Genomic DNA, 16,010 nt, shown 5'->3' on the forward strand with positions numbered 1-16,010 from the left:
TTTTGTGTTCACCTGCTATTGGATCCCGGTCTCGTTTCTGACAATTTTGGGGTTTTGGCGTATGTGTGAGAGAGAAAAAGGAAGTCCATTGAAAATGAGCAGGGAACTGGGGAACTAAAGTTACGAAATGGTGTGAAACCAGGAAGACATATTCATATTAACCACCGACTGAAGCATCTGTTTGATGCATTTCTGATTGGATAAACTTTTATCACAATAGGCCTGAGACGGAGGTGTTTTGCAGTTACCTGGTAAGGTGTTTCTTCTACCATCTGCCCCAATAACCACATCAAACTCCAGCTGACTGACTGGATGAGAGTTGGGGTGGACTTCTGCTCGCCAACCAACACCTGAACAGGACAAATGGGAAAATCAATCAAAAAAATCAGTTACGTTGGCAGTTAAAATTAGGGTGAAAGTGTATTCAATTATATTCTCACGTTTCTCTTGGTCCTCTGGAGGTTCCACTAGATGTTTGAACTCCACATTCACATGAATCTCAACGCCCAGTAACAAGGCCACCTTCAGAAGCATCAGCTGCAACTGACGAATACCTGCACAGACATAGATGTTGATAAACCATTCAAAACTATTTTACTCTCGTAACGTAATATTAACAGGTAAAACAGAATAAATAATGAGAAAAAGGTAGTTAAATAGTATGAATAGACTAGAAATCAACACAATCACAGCCAACAAATGATAATATTAAATGCTTTCAGAAAGCACTACTAAAATTGTGTTGTTAATCATTGTCTTCATTACAAAATAATAATAATCAAAGCATCCTTAAAATAGGATTAAACTGATAAATTGCATTGTATATTATTAACTAGTTTTCAAAGTATATTTTATATTTGTAGACTTTATCATAAAACTCACAAAAATTAATTAAGACAAATGAGTAAAATTAATAATTAAATGATAGAAAGTGCCATGTCTTTAGTCTAAATACAGTAAATTAATAATAAATTATTTTAAATACTACAAATATTTAGGCAACACAACATGATAAAATATACAAAATATAAATTATAGATTTTATATAAATCTACTTATTAAATATTTAATGCTTTTTTTTATTAAATGGTCAATAAAGTAAATTGTAGATGAAAAACAGAGAAAATGCACATTTCATATAAATATCAAATTTGAACCAATACTGATAAATTATAAAAAATTTAAAAAACTATAACAAGGCCACTTTAAAAGCAAAGAAATAATTTAATTAATTAATAAAAAATGATTTAAAATATTATTGGGGAAAAAGTAGGTTGGGACTTTTATTCACTGGAAATTGATTGTGAAAAGTGGGCGTTAACCAATAGCCTGCCTGGCATAGATGATGTCACCTGGAAAGGAAGTTGTTTCAGAAGTGGAGCAAGCTTTTTTTCTTTGGAATAATTTGCACTGATGAACTGTGTGCAATAAAACCACAAATGTGTATTCAACTGAGTTCTGAGTTCAAGTTCACATTAACTCACTGATATGGTCTATGGCTCCAGCACAGAACTTCCCGTAGAACTTTTTGGCCCCCAAACCACGGAGGTCCTGGATGGTGAACGGCCAAAGGTGAAGAACATTGTTCCGTGAGAAAGCATCTCGCTTTTCCACCAGAATCACCCTGGCGCCAAGAAATCGCAGCTCTATAGCGGTCCGCAATCCACACGGACCTGCACCTATGATTAGACACTGAACACACAACAAAAACCTGCATGTGAAACAGTTTTCAGCACGCTAGTGAAGAGAACTCTCTCTTGCAATGCACTGCGGGTGACTCTTTGTACCGTGGTGCTGGTGCAAGCATGGCCTCTCATGTATTCTCTCTGGCTGGCTCTTTTATCCAGTTTGGCCCATAGTGCTTTGGCCTTCCAGTAGTGCAGTCTGCTCCTCAGGGTGTGGTAGAACTGCGGCTGACCGCTGGGATGCAGCTTCAGCTCTTCACACAGCTCCTGGAAGGCCCTGAAGGTCTCCTTGCATGTGGCGGCTTGAACAAAGGCATCGAACAGGGCGTGCACATGACACGTTTTAGACTGCCCGTCCCACATATCTGCTCCTCAAACGACCACGATGACCCACACAGGAGTCAGCTCACCTCCAGAAGGCACCAGACACAGGACATCTGAGGAAGAGAAATTATTTCTGGCGACTGCAGGCTGATTTTGGAAACATGGGGAAGAGATGAACATGGAATAGGGAACAGAGAAAGCAATCCGCATAGATAGGCTGTGAAGCAGATTTTTTTGTGAAGTCAGCAAAAGTGCTGCCACATTCTTATTCCTCGCTATCCACCTTCACATCATGTTCCACTCAGACACATGTCTCTCATTAACTCCTCAACTCAATGACACTCAACGTGTCACTGCTTATATAACAGATATTTTTATGAGAGCCATTTTATTGACACAAATATATATTTATATTGAAATTAAATTAATTGAATTGCCTTGGACTCTGGTGTTGCACACATACACACATCACTTTCCTACTAATTATTATAAGTGCAATAAATAACTTGTGATATAAATGATTAGTAATATTTAGTATACTATATTAATAAATAAACTATATTGTTATAATTAGTGAATATACTACAGATACAAGGTTCAGAGTGAATAATTAGTTGATACTTGGACATTTTGAGTTCATCATTAGTGTCATTTCCCAAAAAAAAAAATGCATTGGTGAATTGATAATGCAAAATCTCTGTTTTCAAATGTTTTTAATAATTTTGAGTAAATAAATAAACAAATAGATAAATAAAAAAAAACAAAATAATATTTCATTTCACCAATTTTGTAAATCTCATTACCTATGATTATATTGTATTATCTGAATGTATGTTTATCTGTATTATATCAAGCATAGATAACTATAGATACTATGTGTGTGTGTGTGTGTGTGTAAACAGGTAGACAGGTAACAAACAGGTAAACAAAATGTGTTTGCAGTAGTCTGTGGTTCCTGCACTGACTCCAGTGATCATTCTGATTGGCTGTTGAGTAAAAGGGGTGGGGATTAAAGTGCTCCATAGAGTCAGCAATAAACACCAGACAGTAAAGCACTTCATTACGCACATTACAAAAGATTACAGTAACTGCACTGACTCAATTCATTCAGGCCTATTACTCAGCCGTGCAATTCAGCCTGGATGAAAATTTAGACCTCTAAGCGCCCACATAAGAATGAGTCATCATATGAGCTTGCAGATGATGCCTGATTTGATATCTCATGATTATATACAATGATAAGGAGACTATTTAAGCGTAATTTTGGTGTCCAAATCCTTTTAATGGCGGATTTTTTCACTCTCTTGCACCTATACGAAAGAATATGATACAGCAAGTGTGCTTAGATTATTTAAATGCACTAAAGCAGATACTGACATAGTGTCTAAAAATGGAGCCCATTAGAGACAGGGTCAGCCTGGTATTAAATCTTGGGAATGCTACCCATTGGGAGAAAGAGGGGGATTATGGGTGAGACAAGGTGACTGTCAAACTAATCTTTCTCTTATCTTGATGAAATGAAAAGTGTGTCATCAAAATTGAATGGTGACCAGGAGCTGTCAAGCTCCCAAAATAACAAAAAACACCATAAAAGGATCATAAACGTAAATTCTAATCTTCATCACAACTCATTTGCCACACCACGACACGTCACACCAGGTTTGACATCAATGATGCAAAAAAGTTTTTATAATTATATGTTCTTGTTACTCATAACTGCTTGTGAAGTGCCACGTCTCAATACGCACACAAATTAAACCGTAAAAATGTGAAAGTTTTGAGAGTTTAGAGGTAAAAAAAAAAAAAGGTCACTTAAATTTCAGTCTGTTCCTCACATAAAGCTATTTTTGACTTTGGATGACACACAAGTCATATGGACCACTTTTACAGTACTATTTTTCATTTTTGTAGTTTGAATGACCCCATTCACTTGCATTGTACAGAAAAGAACAGCATGAACATTCTGCTAAACATCTCATTTTCTGCTCTGTGGAAGAAGAAAAAAAATTAAACAGGTTTGAAGGTGAGTAAATTATGAAAGAATTGTAATTTCTGCATGATCTACTCCTTTAAGCAAAGAATATGCTCACAAGCAGTTCATGGAAACTGTGCATAAGAAGAAGAACAACAAGAAGTTACTCTCAAAACGAAAACTCCCCATTTTATTGGAGGTCATCGACACATGATTCTCATGTAACTGTAAATGGAGGGCAAAACCCTGAAGTATCAGCATTAAAAATAAATGACCTGTATTAATATCCTTATTCCCCTCTCTCCTCTCAAAAGTCTCAGTGATTGACTGCTGTGCCATTTGAGAGCAGAGGATTACAGAACGCAAGGCAAGTGCTGCAGAAAGAGGATCGATCAGATTTTCCTCTAGTCAGCCATTCAGACATTGATTACACTGTGAAACTACTGTATATGGGCATTTTCACATATTCATGAAACTATAGTCATTCATTGAGTATATAGAGTCAAAGTGTTTCTATGAAAGCATGCACCAAGAATGACAATTCTTACAGCTGCAGTCATATGCTTTTTCAGCTCTTTCCACATCCTATCGAGCATCTGAACTAATGTAGGTTTCTTCAGATCCTGTCACAAAGCATCAACATTGCTGCACTGGACTGACATATGCACACACACAAAAATACATTCAATGCAAGTGAGATTTACCGTGCTGCTTCTCTGCAGTGTGCACATGCTGCAGACATGCTTTCCTTCCTCGTCTCTCGCTCTGTTTTTCTCTGGCAAGTTCCCAAGAGGATCTAGAGCTGTTGGTGCCACATTAACTCTGGTATCATATACACAGCTGCAGTGCACGAATTAGCTCAACCGCTTCACACACACACACACACACACACTCTGTCCTCTTTCTCTCTCCATCTCTCTGTAGCCAAGGTCAGAGGAAGGAGCTACCAGGCACACGCTGACTCCTCCTCTACACAAACGCTTTCAAACAGGCAACAAACACAAACATTGTCTTTCAGGACACATTCTATATCACATAAACCCTGTAGATGATTTGCATATTGCAGACAGTGCATGTTAATCGTACAGATTCATTATTCAGTACTGCGGCAGAGCTGTTGGTGTTTGGTGTCGGAGTGTTATAGAAAGCAGCCCTAAATCTAATCTGATTTACCCCGGGATGGAGACTTCTTAAAGAGATTACAGACAGAGTACAGATGAGGGAGGGTAAGAGAAGAGTGGTGGAGGAAAGACAGATCTGGAGAGCCTGTAACACTTTTGACACACTTCTTTATCCCTACTGAACACAAACGTAATGTCTAATGTCTCCCTCAAGTGGTTGTTATTGTTTAGATTAAAAAAATTCATAATTTCAGTGGTTCATTCAGAAATGCATTAGTCTGTTTGAAGGCTAATGGAAGGCCATCCCTGAAGAAACAACAGGGAATGGTTTTCTCCAAGAACAGCACGAGGGCCCTTCGATCCTTGACCACAAAACCAGTCTTAAGTCGCTGGGGTATATTTGTAGCAATAGCCAAAACTACATTGCATGGGTCAAAATTATAGATTTTTCTTTTATGCCAAAAATCATTAGGATATTAAGTAAAGATCATGTTCCATGAAGATATTTTGTAAATTCCCTACCGTAAATATATCAAAACTTAATTTTTGATTAGTAATATGCATCACTAAGGACTTCATTTGGACAACTTTATAGGCGATTTTCTCAGTATTTTGATTTTTTTGCACCCTCAGATTCCAGATATTAAAATTTTCAGATGATGTATAAATCTAAATTTTGAAAAATTGACACTTAAGACTGGTTTTGTGGTCCAGGGTCACATATAAATAACAGGGAGTGTTCTTGTCGTCAACTAAATTAGGCATGTAAATGGTCATTAACATGACGAGAATTAAATCTTAATTAATACAGTTGACGAAATGACGAGGGAAAACAGCGTACGATATTAAAATACACAGGCAGCTGAATCACTCTGTTAACAGGTTAGTTAACGCACCCAAACGCAACCTATATGAGATTAATCAGAAATATTACAACTTGTATCAGCGAATATGAGGTGAATGCAAACATTGTAACATTGCAACATTGTATTTTAATAGTTTACTGATTACAATGTTATTGCAGGAGTTTAGGTTTCTACATGGACAGTTTTGGTTTTGTTATAATTATGCTGATAATGCTGCTTATATATTTTATATGCTTATATAATGTTTGAATATTTGGTTTAATTTTTCTTCTCAACTAAAATGCTGTTTTACGCAACGAAAATGAATGGCATTTTAGTAAAACTGTCTAAAAGTAATGCAATATTGACATTGTCAAAAGGCGAAAACTATGACTAAAACAAAACCCTCTGCAAAATGTTAATAAAACAAAATTTAAGCAGATTCCTTACACTTTTGGAAAAATGGACTAAAAATATTGATGACTAATCTTGTTCATAAGAGCATATAGAAAGTTTTGTTCAATAAACTGCTCAGTAGCATAAGATCACCCCCTCTTTCAATACCTGCCACTGACTAAAACAAGTAGTAAATTGTGGTTTTGCCGGGCTTTGATGTGTCCTTTTCCAACTTCCTGTTAAAATAGGAAATGTGTCAAAACAGGAAAAAGGGTTTGAACAGATTTTGCATAATTATTTATGAAGAACCCAACACATGCAACATTAAAATTCATAGAAAATTGTTCCAGCTTTAATATGAGATCATGTTTTGTTACAAAAGTGCAATTGTCCTTCATTTCCATTTGGCATATTTCAGGCATCTTGCTGGAATAGAGGGACAAAACAAAATGGCAAGTTGTTAAACTGTCTCAATTTGACCTCAGTGAAAATCTGTTTTGAGAACTGTGGGAGGAAATGTGAAGATGCTTACTAGTAATGCACGTCCTCTGGTCTCAATGGGCAAAAATGCCACTCCCACCGCACAAATCACACACGTTATGGCGAACGGTGACAGGGCCAGAATCACAGACTTAGACATCAACACCTATGACACATGCAAACACTGTGTCATCTATATGTATGTAAATCAAATGTGTTAAACACACATTTGAACATAGATATTTATGTACACAGACACTCATGCAAAGTCAAACACATAGAGCACCTGTGCTATAAAAGGTGCAATCATTCCCCCAACTCGACTGAAGGATGTGCAAAAGCCCATTCCAATTGAGCGCACAGATGTAGGATAAACCTGTGTAAACACAAACCAATCATAACAATTTTCATTTTGTGGTGAGCTCTTCCTTAAAGAGTAAGTGGAGTGTTCATATGTTGGGTCTCACCTCTGCTGTGTAAATATAGACCACATTAAAATTCATGGAAACCACAGAGCGGAGAAGGAAGAGCAGTACAGTGAAACCAAACCTGCACAGGGAGAGACACATTATTCAGTTTTATACTTCAGATGCACTTCTAACTTATGGTCACAAGAGGGCCACAAAAATGTTTGAACACCCCCATCATGAATAAATGGCAAATGCATAATAGCATACTACCATACTACTTTTATTATATCTACAGTATAGTTTATGTACACTGTTTAAAATATGCATACAATGTGTGAAACTATTTTTATTTTTTAAGGACACAATGTCATCTAGACGTACACAACACTGGGGTTTTGTATTGAACAATGAATGGTAACACTACTAGCATCTACACGAAACATATGGTACTATAATTAATTACTATAGCAATAATAAAAGCAGTGTGCTCTAACAAGCAGGTACACAATATAATTCAACATTAAGTGTACATACTTCATTAGAATTTCATACATACACAGTAAAATAAATCAATGAAAAACAGTCTATTTTGGTATTATATCATCATTTTTAATTATGTTTATTTTTATATTTTCTGTTTTAATATACATTTGTTGAATTTTTTGTACTTTTGTTTTTTTACATGTGTATGCATTTTAGCACTTCAACATTCATATTATATATATATATATATATATATATATATATATATATATATATATATATATATACATATGTATTTTAGTTAGCAATAAAAACGCATTGGTTCTAGTTTTATTTAACTATAATAACTCTGATGAAAAGCATTTTAAATCATTTTACAGAACAAAAGAACAATATACTCACATTGTTGTGCAAATATTAACAAGCATGAAGAAAAAGGCAGACAGCAGCTGAAGTATGGCCAAGCTGGGCTTCCGTCCGAATATATTTAACATGCCAATATTGAGGGGTATGACTGCAGAGGAAACACAAGGAAAACATACATCAGCTTTCAACATTTGACTCAGCTGAGTATGTGAAACTGGGTCAAGTGAGAGGTCAAAGGTCACTCACGTGCCACCTCGCCCAAACAGCTGATGAGGAGAGTCTGGTAGTCAGCCATGTTGAATGGGATACAGTAACACAGTGCCTCCTCCTGGTTGTGTTTGATCTGGTGCTCTGCGTCAGCATCTGTCATACACAGAAGGTTCTTCTCCAGTAACTCAGAACTGCTTAGAACGGAGCCATAATAAGAGAAGGATGCCACAAACCTGTGGATGAACAATGTAGTACATCACACATCAAGCATACAAGCTGCACAGTAAACGAAAAGTGTATTTTTCACTCACACACACACACACACACACACACACACAACACCAAACAAACAAACCAAAGGGAAGTGTGTTAGACATTACCATGAGTACCACAGCAAAAGTGATGTTCTTCTAAAAGCCGGGCTGATCAGAGTGATGGCATTTCCTCTTTCTGTCTGAATACAAACAGTTCTGTTAGTTGCACTCAAGTGCATTTACACTCATATAAACGCATAAATGAATGTGTAGAGTTATACATACTGTATAGAGAAATGAGTGCCTCTTTTTTCACTGCCAGATACTTCGTAACCATTCAAAAATACCTTTCTACTGTCTCAAACTATTTATATATTTTCTATATATATATATTTATTTAACTATTTATATATTTAGGCTTCATTATTACATATTACATAAAAAGTATATATGAAATATACACACTTGAATATTTTTCAAAATGTTTCGGTGTAGGATTTGTGTTTGTCTATATGTTAGTAATGTACAATATATCGGCACCATATCGGTTATTGGCTGATATATATATATTTTTTCTGTAAATATTGTATATTTAATTATGCATGCTCATTTTCAATATTTTTATGATTATCTTTCTCATCTTAAAAAGGAATGAGGCTTCATTATTACATATTACATAAACAGTATATATGAAATATACACACTTGAATATTTTTCAAAATGTTTCGGTGTAGGATTTGTGTCTGTCTATATGTTAGTAATGTACAATATATCGGCACCATATCGGTTATTGGCTGATATATATTTTTTTTTTCTGTAAATATTGTATATTTAATTATGCATGCTCATTTTCAATATTTTTATGATTATCTTTCTCATCTTAAAAATGTGATCGGTATACGTAAAATGTTAAAATGTGATCTTGAGCACATTTTTCATACTATACATAATTATGCTGTGGATTCACCTGTTGCATTTAAAATGACTGATTTTAATTTGTAGTGTTTTAATTGTAATTTATTTAGAATTTTATATCTGTCATTTAAACATTGTCGACCATCATTTGAAAATAATTAATTATCGGCTTATAGTTTTTGGCCTGAATTTTTACTATCAGAGCATCCTTACTATATATAATCTATATATTAATGAAAATTATTTATATTAATAATAGATAATAGATTTATATTTTATTTACTTTTGCTTATTGTAAATAAGCAAAAGTAAGATCTTGAGTCATAAAAGACTCAGATAAAGAAAAAAGAACTTCTCATACACACCACTTCAGGTTCCCGTAGTTCTCCTTCTGGTAAGGTGGTGTCATTCATCCTAGCGATCCAATTAAGTGTAGACAAGGCTTCCTGTGTGTTTCCTGCTGAGACCTGGAACCGTGCAGACTCAGGAATAAACTAAAAAAAAAGGAAAAGAGTGAGCAAGTGAGTCAAAGACAAACCTCTACTTCCATTTCCTTTAGCAAAATAGATGAAACTCACCATGAAGAGTCCAATGAGTATGATGCTGGGGATGATAGAAAAACGGATCATCCAGCGCCAGCCCATTGTGGGCACCACCGTCATACCGAGAATAATAATAAGCATCGATCCCAGCATCCAGAAGATCTGTCAACCAATCACAGGCAAGGTCAGTAGAAGGTTTCCCAGTTGAAGGTCAAACATAACTTCACATTTTGCACTCACTGAGGCAAGAGGAAGCAGCGACGCTCTGTATTTGGATGGGATGAATTCAGTCTTCAAAACAAACCTTTAGAAAGAAAATAACATTTGCACATGCATTTGATTTAGTTATGCATACTAGAAAATCATTTTTCTCGCAATTTATGGTCAATGAATTTCCACGATCTTCCCAGTTGTTTTATGATTAGTGGATCAAGGTGTGATTTAGACAGATTCGCTAATGAATAATTCAATCCTATTGGTGAACCAGTTTGTGAACCAGTTAATTGAAAAGAAAAGAACAATTTGCTCAGACATTGACATTTCTATGCCTTGCCCGAAGTCTAACAAAAAGCCAAAACTGTATATACATGTACATGGATATGACTTTAAAGATTTTATTAGTTTCCATAACTGTCCAGGCCTGACATTTTTTTTAAGTGAAATTCCCTAAGATTTTCAGGTTTGTACATATGGAAATTATAAGAAAATATTTGCGTAATCTCACCCTTGAGATGTGGCCGCGACACCGCAGCCCACCATACAGCGCAGGAAGATGAACCAACCGTACGATGGAGAGAATGAAGTGAGCAGAGAAAAATAGGCTGCCCATATAAAGCCACCAAACACCACCTGTGCACACACACACATTTATTTAATCTAATTTACCCAAAACCTAGCCTTTATGTGTCAAACGAGACGTTATCTGACCTTCCAACGTCCATATTTGTCGGCAACATAACCACAGAGGACCCCACAGACCATAAAACCGAGGAACACCATCTAAAATCATAAACAAAATCAGGCTGTTAATTCTTATTTCTGCATTTTGTAGGAAAAATGTATATGAAAAATGTATGCATGCATTTTACCCACAAAATGTTCTCACAGTTTTGCATATAAATCTGGGACAGAAGGAACCTAACTAGTGCGACGGTCACATGTGTGCATCTCGCACTACAACATTCCATTCCTGTCAAACTTCAATGCAAAAACAAAATACAGGGTTCTGACTGGATGAGCTCCTCACCGTGGAGACAAGGGCCACCTGCCAATCCTCTAGATGCCATTCACAGCGGATCTCAGGAGAAACCACAGCCAACAACATGATCTCCATTGCCTCCACTATCTACACACACACATCAGCAATAATATAAAATATGTAAGCAATAAAAGCACGGTATGCTGGTTAATAAATGACAGAGATGCAGTTTTCTTACATTGGCACTACCCATGATGACAAAAAGCAGAATATGGAAGCGTCCAAAGCTGATGCTCTCCACAGCCTCCTCCACGGTGTAGTATTTTGGTTCTGTTTGGGCTACAGAGGTTAAAAATCGCTTGAGATGACTGGATGCTACTTGACTGGTCACAAGTAGTAATAAAGTTACAGTAGTATAAGCACATGTGATTTGTGTAAATTGTATGTTCTTCACCTTCGGCAGGATTGTTATTACTGCTACTGGTGTTGATCTCTTCCTCCATCTCCACTTCCTGAAGCTGGATGGCATTGACCAGCTGGGTCTTCATGGAAGACGAACGCTTTAATGCCATTCTGTTTGAAAAGTCGACTTATTTCCTGAATAGCAGACACTGAAAAGTGTAGATAAAACTTTCACGTTAACAAAACAGGCAAAAACCTAAAAAGTAATAAATTAATATTTTCAATAAATATGGTTTTAACATAGTTGTTGCCATGATAATATGATGGTTTTTGTATATTTAACATGGTAATAGCACGTTTTTGGACATGGTACCATGGTATTCACCTATATTTATACATGCACCATTTCTTTTGTACATAAACAATGGTTAGACCCTCATTTCTTGTACATGTTCCATGGTGATATCATTGTACTATTTGATGTACTTTACTAAGCAAATGTCATGTTATGAGGATCAGATAATCATCATTCAGTAACATAGACTACGCATACATTCACTGTACTGTATTTTTTGAAGTGCTGTATTAACTATTTATGTTACAACCATATTTCTGAGGGACAAAAGTACATTACAATTAATGTATTTATTAAGAAACATATTGCGAGATATTTGAGAATAATATAATAAATTCTTACTATAACATCGGATGATGAAAAGAGGTCGTCAAACACGATTCTCCATCATGTCGAAGCTTTTCACATCCAGAATGACACTTTTCGGATACTGTATTTCCCCTGTTCGAGAATTCCCGTATGTTGTGCCAAGTCCTTTCAGCGATTTATGCAAATCAGTCTTGCAAAGCGTTGATAAAATGGTTCCAGCTGATTTCAGAACTATAAATCCAATGTGTGTGTGTGTGTTTTCTTAAAAGTACGAATGTAGCCTACTATAATCCAAATTCTGTCTCTGTATAAATGTTAAAACTCCCTTTGAAAAGGTGCATCATCAACCTCTCCCTCAGTAACATCCGAAAACACCTGCCGACAGGTAAACAACGTCACACTCTTTAGCTTATAAGGGGTTCGGCATTGCATTTAAAGGGCCATGTCTCTTTTTTTTCCTTTTCTAAAATAACACACCCAAGATCGGATTTCTTTGCTGTATTTAAAATGAACCGAGGGTTATTTATTAAAAGTGGACAAACAGGTTTTAGTTTAGCTTTTCTCCTTCCTCTACTGACCTATATCTTGTAAACAGAGCTGTGGACACTGTTTATAGTGTAAGCATTCACCTCAAATGAAACAATGTATATTCCGCGGACCTGTTAGGCAGGAGACATTACGTTACAGGTTTTGGCCGAACAGGGCGTCGCCAAAATATCCTGATTGGCGACATTCAATTCATTCGCAAAGTAGCGATGAAAAAGAATCATTCTTTTGAGTCGAATCTTTTCAATGAATTACAAAACGATCCGAAACACAAGTCGAACTGAATCGGTCCGAGCAGTTCGCGAGTCAGCAAATCACTACGTAAAAAGTCCCAAACTTTACGTACTAAATTTCATCTTGAAAGTTTAGAAAGAATTATCCTGTATTCTTTAGGTAATATATGCAGATTTATATTAGGGAGGATACTCTTAATGAAAAAGCTTGTTAATATGAATAATAGTCCAATTAAATGTATGAATATACAAGAAAAGTAAAGAAATCACTGTTAACTGTTTTGTTAACTTGGCCTATTATATTTTATACAATTTTATTGTCTTATTATCAACCATATCTCAATCTTGATCTATTGAGTATCTTCTCCCAACATAGATAGATAGATTACTAAAACAATCAAGACCAATAGCGTCAAATAAATTTGTATTATTAATCTCTTTTTAGATTTATGCTGCATTGCAGATTGTATTAGACAGATGACCTCTACCCAGCACGGACACAAAAGAGACATAATTGACGGCACATTGTTTATTATTTAATTTACACAACAATATAGAGACATTAAACATCAAATACTGGGATGCAGTTTGCAGAGACCAAGAGAGAAAGAAATAAGACAGAATGAGAGAAAGATACATATCCATCAATGATAGGATCACAAAGATGGTCTTAGCATCAACAAAAAAAGATGATAATGTCGTTAGATTTCAGGTAGTTTACATGAAACGAAAAATGAACTTTATGTAAGATTTCGTTCACATTCCTATTAGATCCTCTATGGCACCGACATAGGGACAGGGGGAGGTATAGTATTGCACAGACACACAGACACAGACACAGACACACACACACACACACACACACACGTTGCATTTATTTAATCTCAGAACTTGTACATTGTAATTGCTATAAATGTGATTAAGTTCAGTTCAGTTCAGTGCTGTAGGGTTTTGATGGTTTCAGACAGTCACACACACACACACACACACACACACACACACACACACACGCTTGAGTAGCACCATGTAAATCAATTGACAGTAAATACAACACTTATTCTCAACTTAGTCTTTTATGAATGCATGCAGTTCAAGGAATCTGCAAAATTGAAAATAAAAAAGAAAGAAAATAAAGAAAAATTCCCAGTTGGTCTTTGCACAGTGGGAAAGGGGGGCGTCTACCAATGATGTTTGCCTCTTACTGGTCAACTGTGGACTACATATTGAATATTTAAATATGGAGAAATGTCCGTTTACATATTAATACTCTTTTTTATATGATATATTGATAAATATTGATTTTCAAATACTTTCAAAAATATTATTCAGGTTTATAAATGACAAAATACTGAAAATTTCTTCTTTTTTCTTTTGACGATGATCAGGATGGTTTCTCTGTGCTTTGACCATTGGTTTTTAGTCTCATAAACCATTACATAGTACTCTTTCAAAGTAGGCTAAATTCTATTAAGCTTGTTTGTAGTATTTTTCAATATTTTTTAAGACTATTAGCATGCCCATCAAGACATTAGCACACAAAATAAACAAGGAAGTAATAAAGCATAATCCATCACTTCACATGCGTCCTGATTTAAGGCCTGCCAGGAGTCTATCGATAGAAAGATAGAAAGAATGAAGGAAGTACAATTTACGAAGTAAGAAAAACTGAGATATTAAGGAGAAAAAAATTAATAAATAAAAGACAGAAGCTAGGGTTTCCACAACTTTTGGCCAACAAATTTTCATGACTTTTCAAGTCGTTTGCGATTATTGGATAAAGATTTTTTAAATCATTTTAATGCACTCGCAAAGAGCATTTCAACCTAAATAGATATTTTGTAGGACTATAGAAAATATTATAGTAATTACAGGAGTTTTGATTATCTTTTCATGACCCCTTTTCAAGCTCGAGTGTGGGAACCCAGTATGGGGGGACTGTAAGAAAAGAGAGGAATAAATAAAGAGAGGAAAAAATAGGACAGAGAATTAAAACAGAATATTGATGAAGGCCTTTAACCTCAACACATTTCCTTATAGGAATACCTTTACTATACCTCTGTGCAAATTCACATGACCAAATACATGAAAATACATTGAGAATGCCTACCAAATTACGAAGCTAAATAAACTATATGCCTCAACAGTGATTTGGTCTTATTTTTTTAAAAGTCCCATAGCAACACTTTTCCCACATCTTTAATACGTAATACTTTCATAACAATAAAAAATAAATACAATCTAATATGCTTAACATATAATCTAACATATAATCAGATTGTGCTCAATGAGTTGATACATCAATATGCAATATAAATATTTGTATATGAACTCATATCTTTCTTTATATAGTTACTGTATAGTTGTCTCTCTTTTCCTCAAACTCTTTAACTGATTGACTTCCATCATCACCATGATATGATTGTGCAAAGATGAAAAAATGTGCAAAATTAATTTCTGTAAACTGAGAAACTACCTCAGCCATACTTTAAAAAGAACTGACTGGACAGCCAACATTCAAAACTACTGGCGAAAAGAGCTTAAAAGAATACACACGAGCATCATGAATGCTTACTTCGATACCTTTCCTCAGATGCAGACAGTTTGGACAAATTAATATGATGTTATCGGCATGGGAACCATGCTGGTCGGCAGCTAAGGCTGCCTGTCGATCATCTCAACATGTGGGCTGACTCAAAAACTCAGGGTATGTAGAGTGACTTCACTGTTTACAATCCCAACAAAAACTCTTCTCCCCTCCACTGCAGAGTCTGAAGTACCCAGAGCTCAAATGTAAGGCAAGACCTGAAGACCATGACTGATATTAGCTCTGTACCAAAACCTAGTTAGCTGCCGCTCTGCCTACATAGGCAGAGTCACGGAACCTCATAAGTGGCTCATTTTGAACACACTATATAGGCAGCGACACAAACTGACTCAATTTTGCAATTGATTTCAATTGTTTAA

At 35.6% G+C, this 16,010-nt stretch overlaps 2 protein-coding genes across 2 annotated transcripts in view; both read right to left on the minus strand.

Moving 5' to 3' along the window:
* The window catches only part of LOC107581280 (protein-methionine sulfoxide oxidase mical3b-like), a 22,007-nt gene extending 16,900 nt beyond the window's left edge, over positions 1 to 5,107 (minus strand). Inside the window, exons 1-5 of the mRNA XM_016266780.1 lie at positions 4,686 to 5,107; positions 1,788 to 2,122; positions 1,485 to 1,692; positions 441 to 554; positions 249 to 350 (exon numbers count right to left, since the gene is read on the minus strand). Of these exons, the coding sequence (XP_016122266.1) occupies positions 249 to 350; positions 441 to 554; positions 1,485 to 1,692; positions 1,788 to 2,048 (685 nt within the window). The 5' untranslated portion in view covers positions 2,049 to 2,122; positions 4,686 to 5,107. The remainder of the gene's footprint in view (positions 1 to 248; positions 351 to 440; positions 555 to 1,484; positions 1,693 to 1,787; positions 2,123 to 4,685) is intronic.
* Positions 5,108 to 6,676: 1,569 nt separating this feature from the next.
* On the minus strand, positions 6,677 to 12,710 carry LOC107581295 (SVOP-like). The gene is made up of 16 exons (XM_016266798.1): positions 12,301 to 12,710; positions 11,656 to 11,812; positions 11,440 to 11,540; positions 11,250 to 11,348; positions 10,931 to 11,002; positions 10,728 to 10,852; positions 10,244 to 10,307; positions 10,040 to 10,165; positions 9,827 to 9,955; positions 8,673 to 8,746; positions 8,329 to 8,525; positions 8,119 to 8,230; positions 7,291 to 7,372; positions 7,110 to 7,199; positions 6,876 to 6,989; positions 6,677 to 6,769 (listed from the first exon to the last, which is right to left on the minus strand). Exons 2-16 carry the CDS (start codon positions 11,771 to 11,773, stop codon positions 6,758 to 6,760), a joined length of 1,515 nt encoding a protein of 504 aa, XP_016122284.1. The 5' UTR covers positions 11,774 to 11,812; positions 12,301 to 12,710; the 3' UTR covers positions 6,677 to 6,757.
* Between the last annotated feature and the right edge of the window lie 3,300 nt (positions 12,711 to 16,010).

The sequence above is a fragment of the Sinocyclocheilus grahami genome, unplaced genomic scaffold (assembly GCF_001515645.1).
Source record: "Sinocyclocheilus grahami isolate Dianchi unplaced genomic scaffold, SAMN03320097.WGS_v1.1 scaffold33.1, whole genome shotgun sequence".
Taxonomy (NCBI): Eukaryota; Metazoa; Chordata; class Actinopteri; order Cypriniformes; family Cyprinidae; genus Sinocyclocheilus; species Sinocyclocheilus grahami.